Source organism: Oncorhynchus mykiss, chromosome 6 (genome assembly GCF_057628025.1).
Source record: "Oncorhynchus mykiss isolate SJ-2025 chromosome 6, ASM5762802v1, whole genome shotgun sequence".
Lineage (NCBI taxonomy): Eukaryota > Metazoa > Chordata > Actinopteri > Salmoniformes > Salmonidae > Oncorhynchus > Oncorhynchus mykiss.
In genome coordinates, this window is record NC_143027.1 from 69314859 (window position 1) to 69329221 (window position 14363).

The 14363-nt window shown below is 40.5% G+C and overlaps 1 protein-coding gene and 1 pseudogene across 3 annotated transcripts; both read left to right on the forward strand.

Moving 5' to 3' along the window:
• Positions 1-2471: 2471 nt before the first annotated feature.
• On the forward strand, positions 2472-4446 carry LOC149983063 (5-hydroxyisourate hydrolase-like; annotated as a pseudogene). Its single transcript, XR_016496840.1, has 3 exons — positions 2472-2956; positions 3254-3333; positions 3565-4446. The product of XR_016496840.1 is annotated as a 5-hydroxyisourate hydrolase-like (transcript).
• Positions 4447-4541: 95 nt separating this feature from the next.
• pdcd5 (programmed cell death 5) lies at positions 4542-13103 on the forward strand. Of its 2 annotated transcripts, XM_021607461.3 has the most exons (7): positions 4551-4789; positions 9722-9751; positions 10500-10543; positions 10836-10897; positions 11026-11117; positions 11836-11907; positions 11983-13103. In XM_021607461.3, the coding sequence occupies exons 1-7, from the start codon at positions 4724-4726 to the stop codon at positions 12028-12030; spliced, it is 414 nt and encodes a 137-aa protein (XP_021463136.1). In that variant the 5' UTR covers positions 4551-4723; the 3' UTR covers positions 12031-13103. The 2 variants fall into 2 exon arrangements, with proteins under 2 accessions (XP_021463137.1, XP_021463136.1); XM_021607462.3 differs by lacking the exon at positions 9722-9751 and having other exon boundaries at positions 4542-4789.
• The last annotated feature ends 1260 nt before the right edge of the window (positions 13104-14363 follow it).

Here is a 14363-nt window from a genome sequence, read left to right on the forward strand (position 1 = left end):
CACCTCTGGGAGGAGTGTTTTTTTTAGTGTGTGTCTGTGTGTGTGTGTGTGTGTGTTTGTTTGTTTGTTTGTTTGGTTTTACTATCCTTGTGGGGGCCAGAAGGAAGTTTCGGACAAGTGGGGACATTTCGCCAGTCCCCACAAGAAAATAGGTTATTTAAGGCTTAGGGGTTAGGGTTACAATTAGGGTTAGGAGTCAGATTTAGAGTTTGTGGTTAGGTAAAATAGGAATCAGTTGCTTGGTTCCCGTGTCTGTGTGTGTAATAAAGGGAAACAGGATGAAAGGCAATGCTGTAGTGTGTGTAATGCTGCCTGAACAACAAACATTGTAAAGCTCAATATCAGACACAGCAGAACTTGTGTAAACTGTGTGTGTACAGTATGCGAGTGTTACAGAGAGGATGGGGAGAGCAAGATGCTTTTTATCTCTCAGAATCACCTTTATTTGCGAAGTACATTTACACATACTCAGAATTGTATTCTGTGATATGGTGTTGCAGCTGCTAGTGATAGACAACATTTAGAGACAGAATACAGACAGTGGAGTTTCAACAAAGTTTACATACAGTACATTTGGAAAGTATTCAGACCAGTTAACTTTTTCCGCATTTTGGTAAGTTACAGCCAAATTCAAAAATGTATTAAATACATTTTTTTCCTCATCAATCTACACGCAATACCCCATAATAACGAAGCAAAACATTTTTTTTTTAAATGTTTGCTAATGTATTAAAAAATATATATTAAAAAAATGTTACATAATTATTCAGACCCTCTTTGCTATGAGACTCGAAATTGAGCTCAGGTGCATCCTGTTACCATTGATCATCCTTGAGACTCTTCCTAGAGCTGGCCGCCCAGCCAAGCTGAACAATCAGGGGGGAAGGGCCTTGGTCAGGGAAGTGACCAAGAACCCAATGGTCACTCTGACAGAACTCCAGAGTTCCTGTGTCGAGATGGGAGAACCTTCCAGAAGGACAACCATCTCTGCAGCACTTCACCAATCAGGCCTTTATGGTAGAGTGGCCAGACTGAAGCCACTCCTCAGTAAAAGGCACATGACAGCCTGCTAAGAGTTTGCCAAAAGGCACCGAAATTACTCTCAGACCATGCATGAGAAACAAGATTTTCTGGTCTGATGAAACCAAGATTGAACTCTTTGGTCTGAATGCCAAGCGTCACGTCTGGAGGAAACCTGGAACCATCCCTACGGTGAATCATGGTGGTGGCAGCATCATGCTGTGGGGATGTTTTTCAGAGGCAGGAACTGGGAGACTAGTCAGGATCGAGGGATAGATGAACGGAGCAAAATACAGAGAGATCTTTGATGAAAACCTGCTCCAAAGTGCTCAGGACCTCAGCCTGGGGACGAAGGTTCACCTTCCAACAGGACAATGACCCTAAGCACACCGACAAGACAACACTGGAGTGGCTTCGGCACAAGTCTCTGAATGTCCTTGAGTGTCCCAGCCAGAGCCTGGACTTGAACCCAATCGAACATCCCTGGAGAGACCTGAAAATAGCTGTGCAGCGAAGCTCCCCATCCAACCTGGCAGAGTTTGAGAGGATCTGCAGAGAAGAATGGGAGAAACTCCCCAAATACAGGTGTGCCAAGCTTGTAGTGTCATACCCAAGAAGACTCGAAGCTGTAATAACTGCCAAAGGTGCTTCAACAAAGTACTAAGTAAAGGGTCTGAATACTTATGTAAATTAAATGTAATTCAATTCAATTATTTATTTTTATTGCTAACATTTCTAACAAAAACAGGTTTTGCTTTATCATAATGGGGTAAGTGTGTTGAGTGATGAGGGAAAAAAATATATGTAATCAACTTTAGAATAAGGCTGTAAAGTAACAAAATGTGAAAAAAGTCAAGGGGTCTGAATACTTTCTGAATGCACAGTTCATTATATACAACTAGCTTCTAAACTGGATTGAAAGGGAAATAAAGCAACTTATAGAGAGCAGTGTTGGGATGTTTTTAAGCTTGCTCCCCTGTGTAGAGCAGTAGGCGATATGTTTATTCACCCTGACTGAACCGATGTTAGGCTACACAATTATGCTAATACTGACATTTAGGCCTAAAATCCTCACTATTATCATTATTAAGGACTTATCTAAAGTGTGCTAAAACGCACTTTGACCCAAGCCTGTTTCCAAAAATGTTAAAGGGACATTTGTGACTGGGATGTTTGCATACTCTTAACCATTAATAAATGCTGATGTTCCTCCCAACAAGATATGTAAATTACAACAGCAAACAGCAGCCCTAGTCATATGAATAACCTTGTGAGTTTTGAACTTGTGCTTAAAATCTGTTACAGTTAATTCACTGTAAATGCCATACTTTTCACTAGAGGGGGAAACTGGTTTGGGATGATTTAGAAAGCAGCGCGCATGAGTACCAGCAGATTACAGCACATAAATGATTATTTTTTTGTGGGGGGGGGGGGGGGGGGGGGGGGTGAATACACGGTAGGCTAATATATTGCTTTTGATTTTTAGAAAGTGTTTTTTGCATTACAATATTATAAATCTACATTATTGGCGTGTGACATTCGTTTGTCTGCAGGATTGTTATGAAATGTATGAAAGTAATAAAGCGAAAGTAAAAGATGGTCAATATAACAAATGTTGGGTTTGTTCAGCTCATAGACACTAAGGGTTCAGCTTGGCCTACCATCTATTTTAACCCAAATAATACATCATTTATAGGCTACAGTTAGCCTACAGCGTTCTGTATATATTGTGCAAAGTTACAGTAGCCATATGTCCATAATGCTTACTCACTATGCTGTCGGAGAATGCGCTGTAGAGTGCAGAGATGGCAGCTCCATACTGCCCCCTGACCACTCACGTCCTGAACACCGGGATGGGCGTCCCTGGAGCCCACGTGGCCCTCAGCATGCATCGCATGGATCCCTCCACTTCAATCTGGAACCTTCTCACCACAGGGTAACCTCACCACAGAGGGTTCTGTAGCACCAGTTAACATAGACAGAATGGAAATTAACACAATAATTTCTTAGCAGCTCCATAATAATCAATTTGATTGACAAATATACATTTAGTATTTATTTTAACAATTTCAGATTCACCCCTACAGCCAATTTCAGTAGGGCTGCATAATATTATCAAATATGAATATATACCGGTAGTAATGTTAAGGAGCCAAGGCTTATTTCAGGATCACATCAAACCAATGTCGAATGTATTCAGTATTTTATATCATTTAAAATAATTTATTCTCAGGACTACTACTGATGATGGGCGCTGCCCAGGACTCATCACCAGAGAAAATATCACTCCAGCCTTTCTACCCATACGTCGAGGTTAGTTGAAGACAGTCTTCAATGCTTTTATCATAAATAATAGGTGTATTTAAATGTTTAACTTTTGGACATATAAAGTTAGACATAAATATTTCTTTATATCTACAGAATCAGCTTATGTTTATTTCCTTGTCAGCTATGCGATCGCTAACTGAACGCTAAATTATTCAGTAACTCCTATTGGTTGGCTGAGTGGTTACTAACACATCGGTGGTCTGTGTTTATCTGCAGATAGTCTTCACCATAACGGACCACAGTCAGAAGTTCCATGTTCCTCTGCTCTGCAGCCGCTTCTCCTACACTACCTACCGGGGAAGCTAGAGAGTCTGTCACTCACCATCTCTCACCTGGGCCACGTTCAGTTGCCAAACCTTGTCTAATCCCGGGTAACCCAGAATTGATGTCTTGCGTAATTGTCAGATGCTTGATTAAATTCCGGGTCCATATGTGTAAAAGGAAGAGATCGGAACCGGAACAAAGAGCTCCACCCTTCTCGCTTTGCAAGTCTGTGGTTCAAATGTCTCCTTCCAAAATTTGATTTGTGATTCATTCAAAGCACTGGAACTAATGCTGCTCATTATCTCATGCATCCCGTTGTAATCATGCCAGATCTACGGAACCATTTATGTTTACGTAGTCTGTCCACGAGAGATTAAACATTGTCGAACGTTGCAGATAGAAATGCCATGACCAGAGTTGACATGATTCCTTGTTCTACATGTCAGATAGAAATATGTTATGAAGAATAAACATCTGAACGTTCCAAAACGTTGTGTCCTGATGAATGCTCCCCGGGCTGACTGTGACCCGCACCTGTCACCTGGGCCTATTCAGGTGGCTGAAAGTCATCCTTCAGTTACAATAGGTAGAAATGCACCTAAGAAAGCACTCTCTTTTGTAATACTAGTTATACTATTATAGTTATTGAGTACAGAACACAATAACTGTGGTACATAGAAAGGATAGAGAGTAGACATTCTCTGAGATCCCAGTCATTTGTTTCACCGGCCTTTAGATGACGGCAAACACTTTTTAAAAAGTTTGATCTGATATTAACAAAATGTATACACTTTATTGGACAGTGGGGTTGCAAAATAAACAATTACAATCTTATGTTTTTGTATTATTACATTAATTATATTTTATGTTGTAAGTGTGACTAACTGGTTGATGGGCTGGTCGAAGGTGTCCAGCCCCTCATCATTTCTACCTAGATCATCCTTTTGTGGCTCGATTGCTTTATTCTGGATGCACATTGGATTATTCTGAGATCGATTACATTATACTGAAACAGGGCCCGGCCCCTAACGAAACAGTTCCACAAGACTCGTGAAGTGAGATTTTCTTATTTTACCATTGATAAAGCCTAATTTCTATCAATTCGAACACAATGGCAGACGACGAATTGGAGGCTATCAGGCGGCAACGCATGGCCGAACTGCAGTCAAAACATGGGGTAAGGAGAGAACCTGAGGGGACCAGAAATGCATAGTTCCGACCATATATGGAGATCCACTGTTCAGTCTGTCGCTAGCTAGCAAGCTAGTGATAGGTTAAAATACTCTAAACTTGAACTATAAAGCTAACGAATTCTCTATTACTGTTCATTTCATGTTTGCATAGCAGCCAGATAATTATATACCTAGTTAACTAGCGAAAGTAGTTATAAGATACTGTAGCTAGACAGCTAGCTAACGTTAGCTTGCTAACTCATGCCATAGTGAGAAACGAATTATACTACCAGTAGCTAGTAAGCTATATAATGTAATCAGCATTTATGAATAGACGAAACAAACGTACATTTAAGTAATGAACAGGACAATGATCAGCTAACTAGTTGACTTTGGCACTTGCGTCTCCCACTCCTCTGGGGTTGACAATCGCGTGCCCGCCCTACCACTCCCCTGGTGCGAGTGCATGTGCCCAGGTGTTTAGGTGAACATGTGCGAGAGTAGTGTGAATGTCAGTTTTTCAGACCTAGTTTGTAACAATAAACTGAACACCATTGTGAGTAGCCCACCCTCTATCTGGATTATCTAGCAAGCCTGTTTGGCACTGATTTCTACAGCTCATTAAGCAGAACACTTTACTGAATAGATATACCTAGATTAGCCCAATATTGGATTAAAGGTGCCTAAAATCACACAAGGACCTTACATGTTCTGTTTAGAGGTGAGTTGGCTGTGGCAGCCAAAATAGCCATCAGAATTTAAAGCCCTCAACCTTCAAATCACATTTAAATAATTTCACAAATGCAAAATGTACACATTACTGTATTCTGTTTTAACAGTTGCAGCCGATAGTATTTTTCAGTGACAACACGTTTTTGGCATCCTTCTGTTTACGCACAGGTGTTCAAAGCGCAGAGAGCTAATTAGCACAACAAGCGCTTCTCAGATTTCTATCACCTGAAACAGTCACAGAAGATAAAAATACATGCACGAGAAGTGTGGGTACTTGCTGACATCGTGCATGTGTTTACATGGTTCTGCTCATGCTTCATGTGATAGAAGTCCGAACACATTACCAGTGCTTTGAAACATTTATGTAATTATACTTTCCTGTGGATATATTGTTTCACACTCCTACTGCTTAACGGACAACCGGTTAAGTACACTATAATATTTTATTCAACATTCTAGCTTGTAGAGGCCATGAGAGGAAACATTCTTGACTGAACCGCTCATTTCTGCCCAACTTAGAATTCAATGCATTTCAGCGTCCGGTTTTCAGGCAACTGCACGACAGAAGTCAATGTATATCTTCTGATGGAGTTCAGTCTAATTTTCTTAACATAACCAAAGGAGTGCCACAAGGCTCAATACTAAGCCCTTTACTGTTCATTATTTATATGAATAATGTTGGTCTGTCCCTGAAGAAGAAGAAGAAGAATAACTGGGGCTTACATCTCTATGCAGATGACAGTTATTTATTCCCGTGCCCCCTCAGTGCAGCAGGCCATTCTTGACCTTCAGCTTGGCTTTGATTCAATTCAAGAATCGCTCGCTGGTCTTATATTAATGCTAAATGTTGATAAAACCACGTTTGTTTTTCTCCAGGTCTCGTAAAATTGATGCATAAGACCTTGAGAGGAGCCCAAAATGAGCTACGTCCCCATTTATAAGTAGCTAGTCATTTGGATTGATGATAAGTTGGCCTTTAAAAAATGAAAGAGTTGCAAGTAAAGATTGATTATCTGTATAAAATGGCGATTTTAGCATGTAAATCTTGGTGGGGCAAACTCATTATTATGATGTTTTATGTATGCCAGCAAAGCCACAACACTAAACAATATATTCATTGCACTATAGCGGTGACAAACGCTACCCACAAACTGTTAGGGCCTACATAAATCAGTCCCAACTGCAGAGCTTTCTTTTCAGCACCATGGGGTGAATCCTTACCACCGCTATACCTGGCTACACCTGGCTATCAGCTGAGTTTTGTCTGGCAGCAAAACAGTTAATTTGGCCACATTTACTGCCTTTTTTAAAAACATAGCTTATATGGCTGACTTGCTTAAACAAATGTGGTTTCTACTGACAATTGAGATGTACGAACTATGGCTTAAAGGAATGACGAGCGGATAAGAGAAAATCCGTAATTTCGACTAAGACATTAATGAGTGAGGTAAGATGGATGTAGTCAATATAACTATTTGTTCAGCACTTTTGAAATGTACAGCAACAGATTTCAGAACATGGGCCATTCTTACAGTATTATTCCTGTACACCAAGTCAGAACCTTAGGATAAATAAAGGGGGTATATAAGCAGACAATGAAAGCTAATACAATATTCAATGATGACATTTCTCTAAAACAGGCTATAGGCTACATGTGCACCACCAAGTCAGAACAGTAAGCTAAGTTATGAAGGGGAAATGGACCAAATTATTAGGGTGAGGCACATGGACTAGTAACGGCTTACTACACAACATACACTCAGTATTTACTTTCGTAGCTACATTATGCATATCTCATTGGCATATTGCATAATTTATGCAGCTTAATAAAATACATGTTTGGATTCACCATTGTGCTGTGCTCACATGAACAGGAAGGTGGCGCGGCAGTCCTTCTTCTGGGCAAATTTTGTCATGAAACTTTGTCATCAAAGTCTGGATTTATGGTGCTTTTATGACAACTGGAAACTTGGGAAAAAAACAGTGTTGAATCATGACGTCAGTGATCTTCAGGTCGGAGCTTTAGAAAGAGTTCTCGACTTGGAATTTCGAGTTGGATGACCGTTCAAAACCTTTTTTCCCCAGTCAGAGCTCATTTTTTTCCCAAGTTCACAGTTGTCTTGAACTCACTGAAGTCTGAGATTTCCCCCTCCCGAGTTTCCAGTTGTTTTGAACGCGGCAGAACTCATGCTGGATTGATGGTATGGCCAATGTAATTCAACCTTTTCTGGCCCATGGTGTTGCGTGTGAATGTTTCTCCTTTTAAGCTTGGAAAAGATACCCTTTAACTCAGACTTGGACCACACACCCTCTCCACCAAATAGCAGGGGAAGCAACATTGTGATTTATTTGCAACGCTTGCAGTTAGCCACTGATTCCTTCCAAATCACACATTCATGAATTTGCGATTTCCAATTTGTTGTGTAATATTTATGGCCGATGAGCACCAACGCGTCTTTTCTATAATTTCTCTTCATATGACAAGGCTTGAAAAGGATTTGCCAGTAGACGTGTCGACGTGATTCATGTTGATGACTGCTTGTCTAGCTTGCTAGCTAAGATTTTGAAAGTATGATGTTGACATGTTATATCTACCGTAGCTTTGATTGGACGTGATTTGACGTCATTGTATCTGTGGCCAATCACCTTGAGCCTTCTTGTCCCCATGAGTGACAGAACACTGAGCCAATCACGCCGCAACTAGTGAAGATTACCAACCCCTACGCTCAGTATTTTCTGCTCTGCCACTCCACCACAAAGCACTGAGCTAGGCTGAAACACCTGCATTTTGGAGCTGCCTTACTCAAGAAAGCAAAACATGACATTGTTTGCAAACTGATATGTGACACGTAATAATGCAAAAATAACATGTAAAACAGCCCAAAAAATAATTATATATTTAGAGATATCATGGGTCGCCATTGCCTGTATAGAAATAAAGCTAGCTACAATAAGGATTAGCCACAATAGTGGACTTTGCGGTTAGCCTTAAATAAAAGTATGGCATAATTATATTTGTATTTATTTGTATCACTGTCAATTACATACTTTTATTTTGAAGGCAAACTGCAAATTCCACTATTGTGCCTAATCCTTATTGTGGCTAGCGTCACAACACAACCTGGTCCGGTCGAGCCTCACTAGCCAGTTGAAGCTAGCTGGCTGCTTATAACGTTAGCTTTGGGCAACAGGGTTAAGTAGTTGGCTAGCTATTTATTTTCATGAACTGAAGTTCAATTTCAATAGGCGAACAACAAGTGGCAACCTAGCTAATACTTACTCACAAGGATTCCTAAATCATTGCTAAGAATAATGAAAAGGACTGCAGTTTGTTTCTACTGGTCATTGTTTTCAGGCTGGTTGTATTAGTGCTAGCTAGGTACCAAGCTAAAGCTAACTACCCCAGAGGTTGCGATCGAAGAAATTATGCTTTATTACCAACGTGGTATTGTGAACACATCGTTTGTGGCCAGGGTTTGCTTGTTTGCAGACTTTTTGTACATCTTTGACAGTGCTACTGTATATTCTTTGACACGCAAAGACCCAAACGGCGTTCCATAGTATGTATGTTGTGAAGCTAATAGCAGTGACGCTATCAATGTGTAACTCTGGTAGGGCAACATCTGACAAATAGCGCGCTTGGTAGTGTGTACCGGTGCTCGACCAGTCGGCGAAAGCCAACATCACCCACGACAGTTGATTGTCAAGGGCAATGAATCCCATTATCTTGGCTTTAATGGATTTCACCTTTGAGTTGTCTCGCTGAAATGTTCTTAGTCTTTCGAATGACTGCTCAACTTTTTTGACTGCTCGATCCACACAGCAGACATTGTGTAGGCTAGGTTAGGAATGCTGTGTTGCACGTGTAGCGCAAAATTTTACATGCAGTTATATAGGTATGCATGGTATCTTTGACATCGGTTTTTAACATCAGCATTAAACTAGACATAGGCCGATACTGGTGTTGGCATTTTTTAGCTAATATCATCCGATTCCGATATGTTCACCGATATATCGTGCACCCCTACTATCCTCAATAGGCGCTAAAGGTTGTTAGCTCTATGAATGGGTTATACCTAAATATGAGTGACATGATGACAGAGATTATCAATCAAAAGATTGGGAATGGGATGGACATAGTCACACTAGGAATCCTTTCATCCAACAGAGATGTTGTCATTGAATTTGAGTTGCTAATTTTTCAGAGTCTGTCTTGGAACCAAATGAATCCGGGGGTAAGCTACTGTACAGCTACTGTACTGCACATTGTGTGATGGCGGTGACATGGCAAGCAATGCAGCATGTCTGGGAGTTCTGCTTGTGCTCCATGAGAAATGTGACCCAAGTATGTTTGCAGTAAAATGTTTGAATGCCAGACCGTGGAGTATTGTGAATGGTTTGGGACATGGTTATCAAGCTTGTATTATTTTGAAAGCTTTTGTGTAAAAATATTTTCCAGAAACCTGTAAATATTAACTTTCTATTCTACTCTAATACAATCCAACTCCCTATCCCTGTCCTCGAGGTAGGCTAGATTTGAAGGAACCGGGTAGGTGTAATCAATACAGGGATGGCTCCACCCAGTCTACCAATAGGTTCCTTCAGATCTGCAAGCTCCAAAGGAGTAGGGATAGGGGAGGGGGCAACGGGTTGTTTTCTGAACCACGTTTTGGTACAGGTTAAACTGTGTTGTTCAAGGATCTAATCCCATTGTTTTATAACGCTTTGCCATGGGTGTGAAACATGAATATCAATATCAGGATACTCTTCAAGAGAGAGCTGATTTGCGCTCTCAGCATGGCTGTGTGATACAGTAGCCTATTGGCTAATGCAAATAAAAGACACATTCTCTCAAATAGCCCGTATCCAGTGGCTGGTCTGTTCTCTTGTTGTTTAAAAATAAATATTTATTTTATGCAATTAAGAAAAAGGCGGAGTAATGTGTGGACTTTCTGACTGTCTCTTTCTCCCCTCGCTTCCCAGGACTCTTCAAATGACCAGCAAGGGCAGCAGGAGGCCAAACAGAGGTTATTTTTCATTATCTGTCTTTTATTCCCGTCATGCATTCACAACTCAGCGCTGAGTATAGCTACATTTCAGAGACACAGATGTCTCCCTTGATGTTGGTTTAGTTCACAGTAGTTTGCTAATGTTGCATGTCTTGACCTGCAGTTTGCAGCTCTGGTTTATGAAGAACTATGTGACAGACTATTTATAAAGCTAGTAAATGTGATAAAACAATTGGCTTCGTTAACACAGGCTGCATGTGTAAATGCAGCCATTGTGGCCTAACTAATCTTCTGTTCGGTCTTTTCACAGGGAAACAGAGATGAGGAACTCCATGCTGGCTCAGGTTCTAGACCAGTCCGCCCGCGCCAGATGTAGGTCTTTCATATCCCCCTGGTTTGAACGAATCATTGATCTGATATTGGAACATTCAGTACCTACACATAGTTAGCAATAGGTGGCGCCATTGCCTAAACGTCTGCTATGTGTTGTTGTTTTGCAGTGAGTAACTTGGCTCTGGTGAAGCCAGAGAAGGCCAAAGCAGTGGAGAATTACCTTATACAGATGGCCCGCATGGGCCAGCTGGGAGGAAAGGTGAGAGAACTGGACCTAAAGCAATGTACAAAACATTAGGAATACCTTCTTATTATTGTGTTTGCCCTCAGAACAACCTCCATTCATTGGGTCATGGACTTTACAAGGTGTCAAGTGTTTCACAGGAATGCTGATGTTGATTACAATGCTTCCCACAGTTGTGTGAAATTGGCTGGATGTCCTTTGGGTGGTGGACCATTCTTGATACACACAGGAAACTGTTGAGTGTGAAAAACCCAGCAGCGTTGCAAAAATCTGGCACCTACTACCATGCCCAGTTCAAAGGCACTTAAATGTTTTGTGTTGTCCATTGATCCTATGAATGGCACACATACACAATCCATGCCTCAATTGTCTCTTAGCTTAAAAATCCTTCTTTAACCTGTCTACTCCCCTTCATCTACACTGATTGACGTGGATTTAAGTAACATCAATAAGGGATCATAGCATTCACCTAGTCAGACTGTCATGGAAAGAGCAGGTATTCCTAATGTTTTGTAAACACTTTATTTATTTTTAAAACTTGGACAAAAAAAAGGCCTGCCGGTTCTTCCTCTTCACTAGTGACTTCTTCCTTGTGAATTCACATAATATTTTCAGATTTTTTTTCTTATCGTTTAACGGAGAGTTTTAAACGCTAAGAAAAATTCCCTATGAAAAGCACTGACTTGACCCATCTGCTATTGGCTCTTCCTTACATTTGGATTGTCTCTTTCAGATTTCAGAGACTGGTTTGATCGACATCCTAGAAAAAGTTAGTCAGCAAACAGAAAAAAAGACAACTGTCAAGGTGAGTCCACGGATCAAATACAATTTCACAATTTCCGACAGGCTTTTAACTGACTGTGTCCCCTCCTACCCACAGTTCAACCGACGAAAGGTGATGGACTCAGATGATGAGGAGGATGATTGATGCGTTGAAAGGAGCCCAGGAGCCAGTTAGACGACTGACTTAGTGCGGGATTCAGGACATAGGTTGGAGCAGGGCTCTGTTCGTTGGCGGGCATCGTCGACTTGCCAAAGGCCCTGCGTTAGTGATGCACCCTGGGATACCACATCAGCCCCTGTGTGCATCTGGAACTCGTTACTATATTCTCGCTTATATAAATTTTCACCACGTTTTACTTTTTCTCCACCACAAGAAGCAGAACAAAATGCAACTTAGGGTATATTCCTGCTGATGCATTTTTCGAGACTGCTTTGTGAATACTGTCTGTGTGCTGCTACTCAGCAATAGTGAAACCATCAAACTGGACAGAGCACATGGGTATAGTCATTGTTTTTTAATTCATTTTTGCTGACCTGTATCTTCAACAGTTTTACATTTACATTTAAAAAATAAAAAAGCCTTACATTTGAATGCTTATTCCACAAATAATCAACACAGTTTTATCATGATGATAGTTTGTCTTTGAGCTGAGTGCTTTAAGACTCATTGATTGGTCATATGGGGTTGCACTATATTTGCTTTCATTCAAAAAAATGCAAGTATAATCACATAAGAGCAATGTTGTAAGAAAAAAAGTCTCAAATATAGTTTTTATTAAAATGTAGTCGATATTCTTTACAAGGCCTCCTAGGTCGTGTATTAGGCTATACGTTGCATTACATTGAAATGTATAGGCTTGACATAGTTGGTTTGACTCACTAGGTTCAAAGGCTCTTTTCTGAAATGTATGCGATATGTGCTTTAAAAGGCTGAGATGTATTTGTAGCAGGATTTGTTAAATTATCTCAGTTGTTAGTCTACGACAGCACTTGAAGAACTTCCTGCTTCACTCTTATTGTACAGGTGTATGGTGAGACCACAGATATATGAATGGTTGCTTCTATTGTACACCTGCCACAGGTAATACTCAATATCTGACAGTACATTGATGTTCTTACAAGCAAGATGTAACTGAATATTTGGAGATAGGTTAATGGGAGATTTGGTTTCATGTTCAGTGTTCACTCCAATAAATCAATGCCAGCATTGATAAAGCAGACAAGGAGTCATTCTTCTTGATCATAAAATAAGTGTTCCTGTTATAATGATACACTAGATTACTATACTACACAGGCTGTATGTTTTTCCTTCCCTTGTAACCATAATTTCATATAACAGAATTTCACAGACGGTACAAGAAGAACACAACACAAGAGCTGTTAATATACGGCATATGGTAAAAATACCCCACACTACTATTCATATCCAGTCACTGTACAGTCGTGGCCAAAAGTTTTATGACTGACACAAATATTAATTTTCAAAGTCTGCTGCCTCAGTTTGTATGATGGCAATTTGCATATACTCCAAAATGTTATGAAGAGTGATCAGATGAATTGCAAATAATTGCAAAGTCTCTTTGCCCTGCAAATTAACTGAATCCCCCAAAAACATTTCCACTGCATTTCAGCCCTGCCACAAAAGGACCAGCTGACATCATGTCAGTGATTCTCTCGTTAACACAGGTGTGAGTGTTGACGAGGACAATGCTGGAGATCACTCTGTCATGCTGAGTTTGAATAACAGACTGGAAGCTTCAAAAGGAGGGTGGTGCTTGGAATCATTGTTCTTCCTCTGTCAACCATGGTTACCGGCAAGGAAACACATGCCGTCATCATTGCTTTACACAAAAAAGGGCTTCACAGGCAAGGATATTGTTGCCAGTAAGATTGCACCTAAATCAACCATTTATCGGATCATCAAGAAACTTCAAGGAGAGCGGTTCAATTGTTGTGAAGAAGGCTTCAGGGCGCCCAAGAAAGTCCAGCAAGTCTCCTAAAGTTGATTCAGCTGCTGGATCGGGGCACCACCAGTACAAAGCATGCTCAGGAACGGCAGCAGGCAGGTGTGAGTGCATAGCTGCAGCTGTACATAGTCCATCGGTAAATAGCCCACCCAATTCACCTACCTCATCCCCATACTGTTTTTATTTATTTACTTTTCTGCTCTTTTGCACACCAGTATCTCTACCTGCACATGACCATCTGATAATTTATCACTCCAGTGTTAATCTGCTAAATTGTAATTATTTGCCTACCTCCTCATGCCTTTTGCACACAATGTATATAGACTTTCTTTCTTTTCTACTGTGTTATTGACTTGTTTATTGTTTACTCCATGTGTAACTGTGTTGTTATCTGTTCACACTTCTATGCTTTATCTTGGCCAGGTCGCAGTTGTAAATGAGAACTTGTTCTCAACTAGCCTACCTGGTTAAATAAAGGTGAAATAAAATAAAATAAAACGCACAGTGAGGC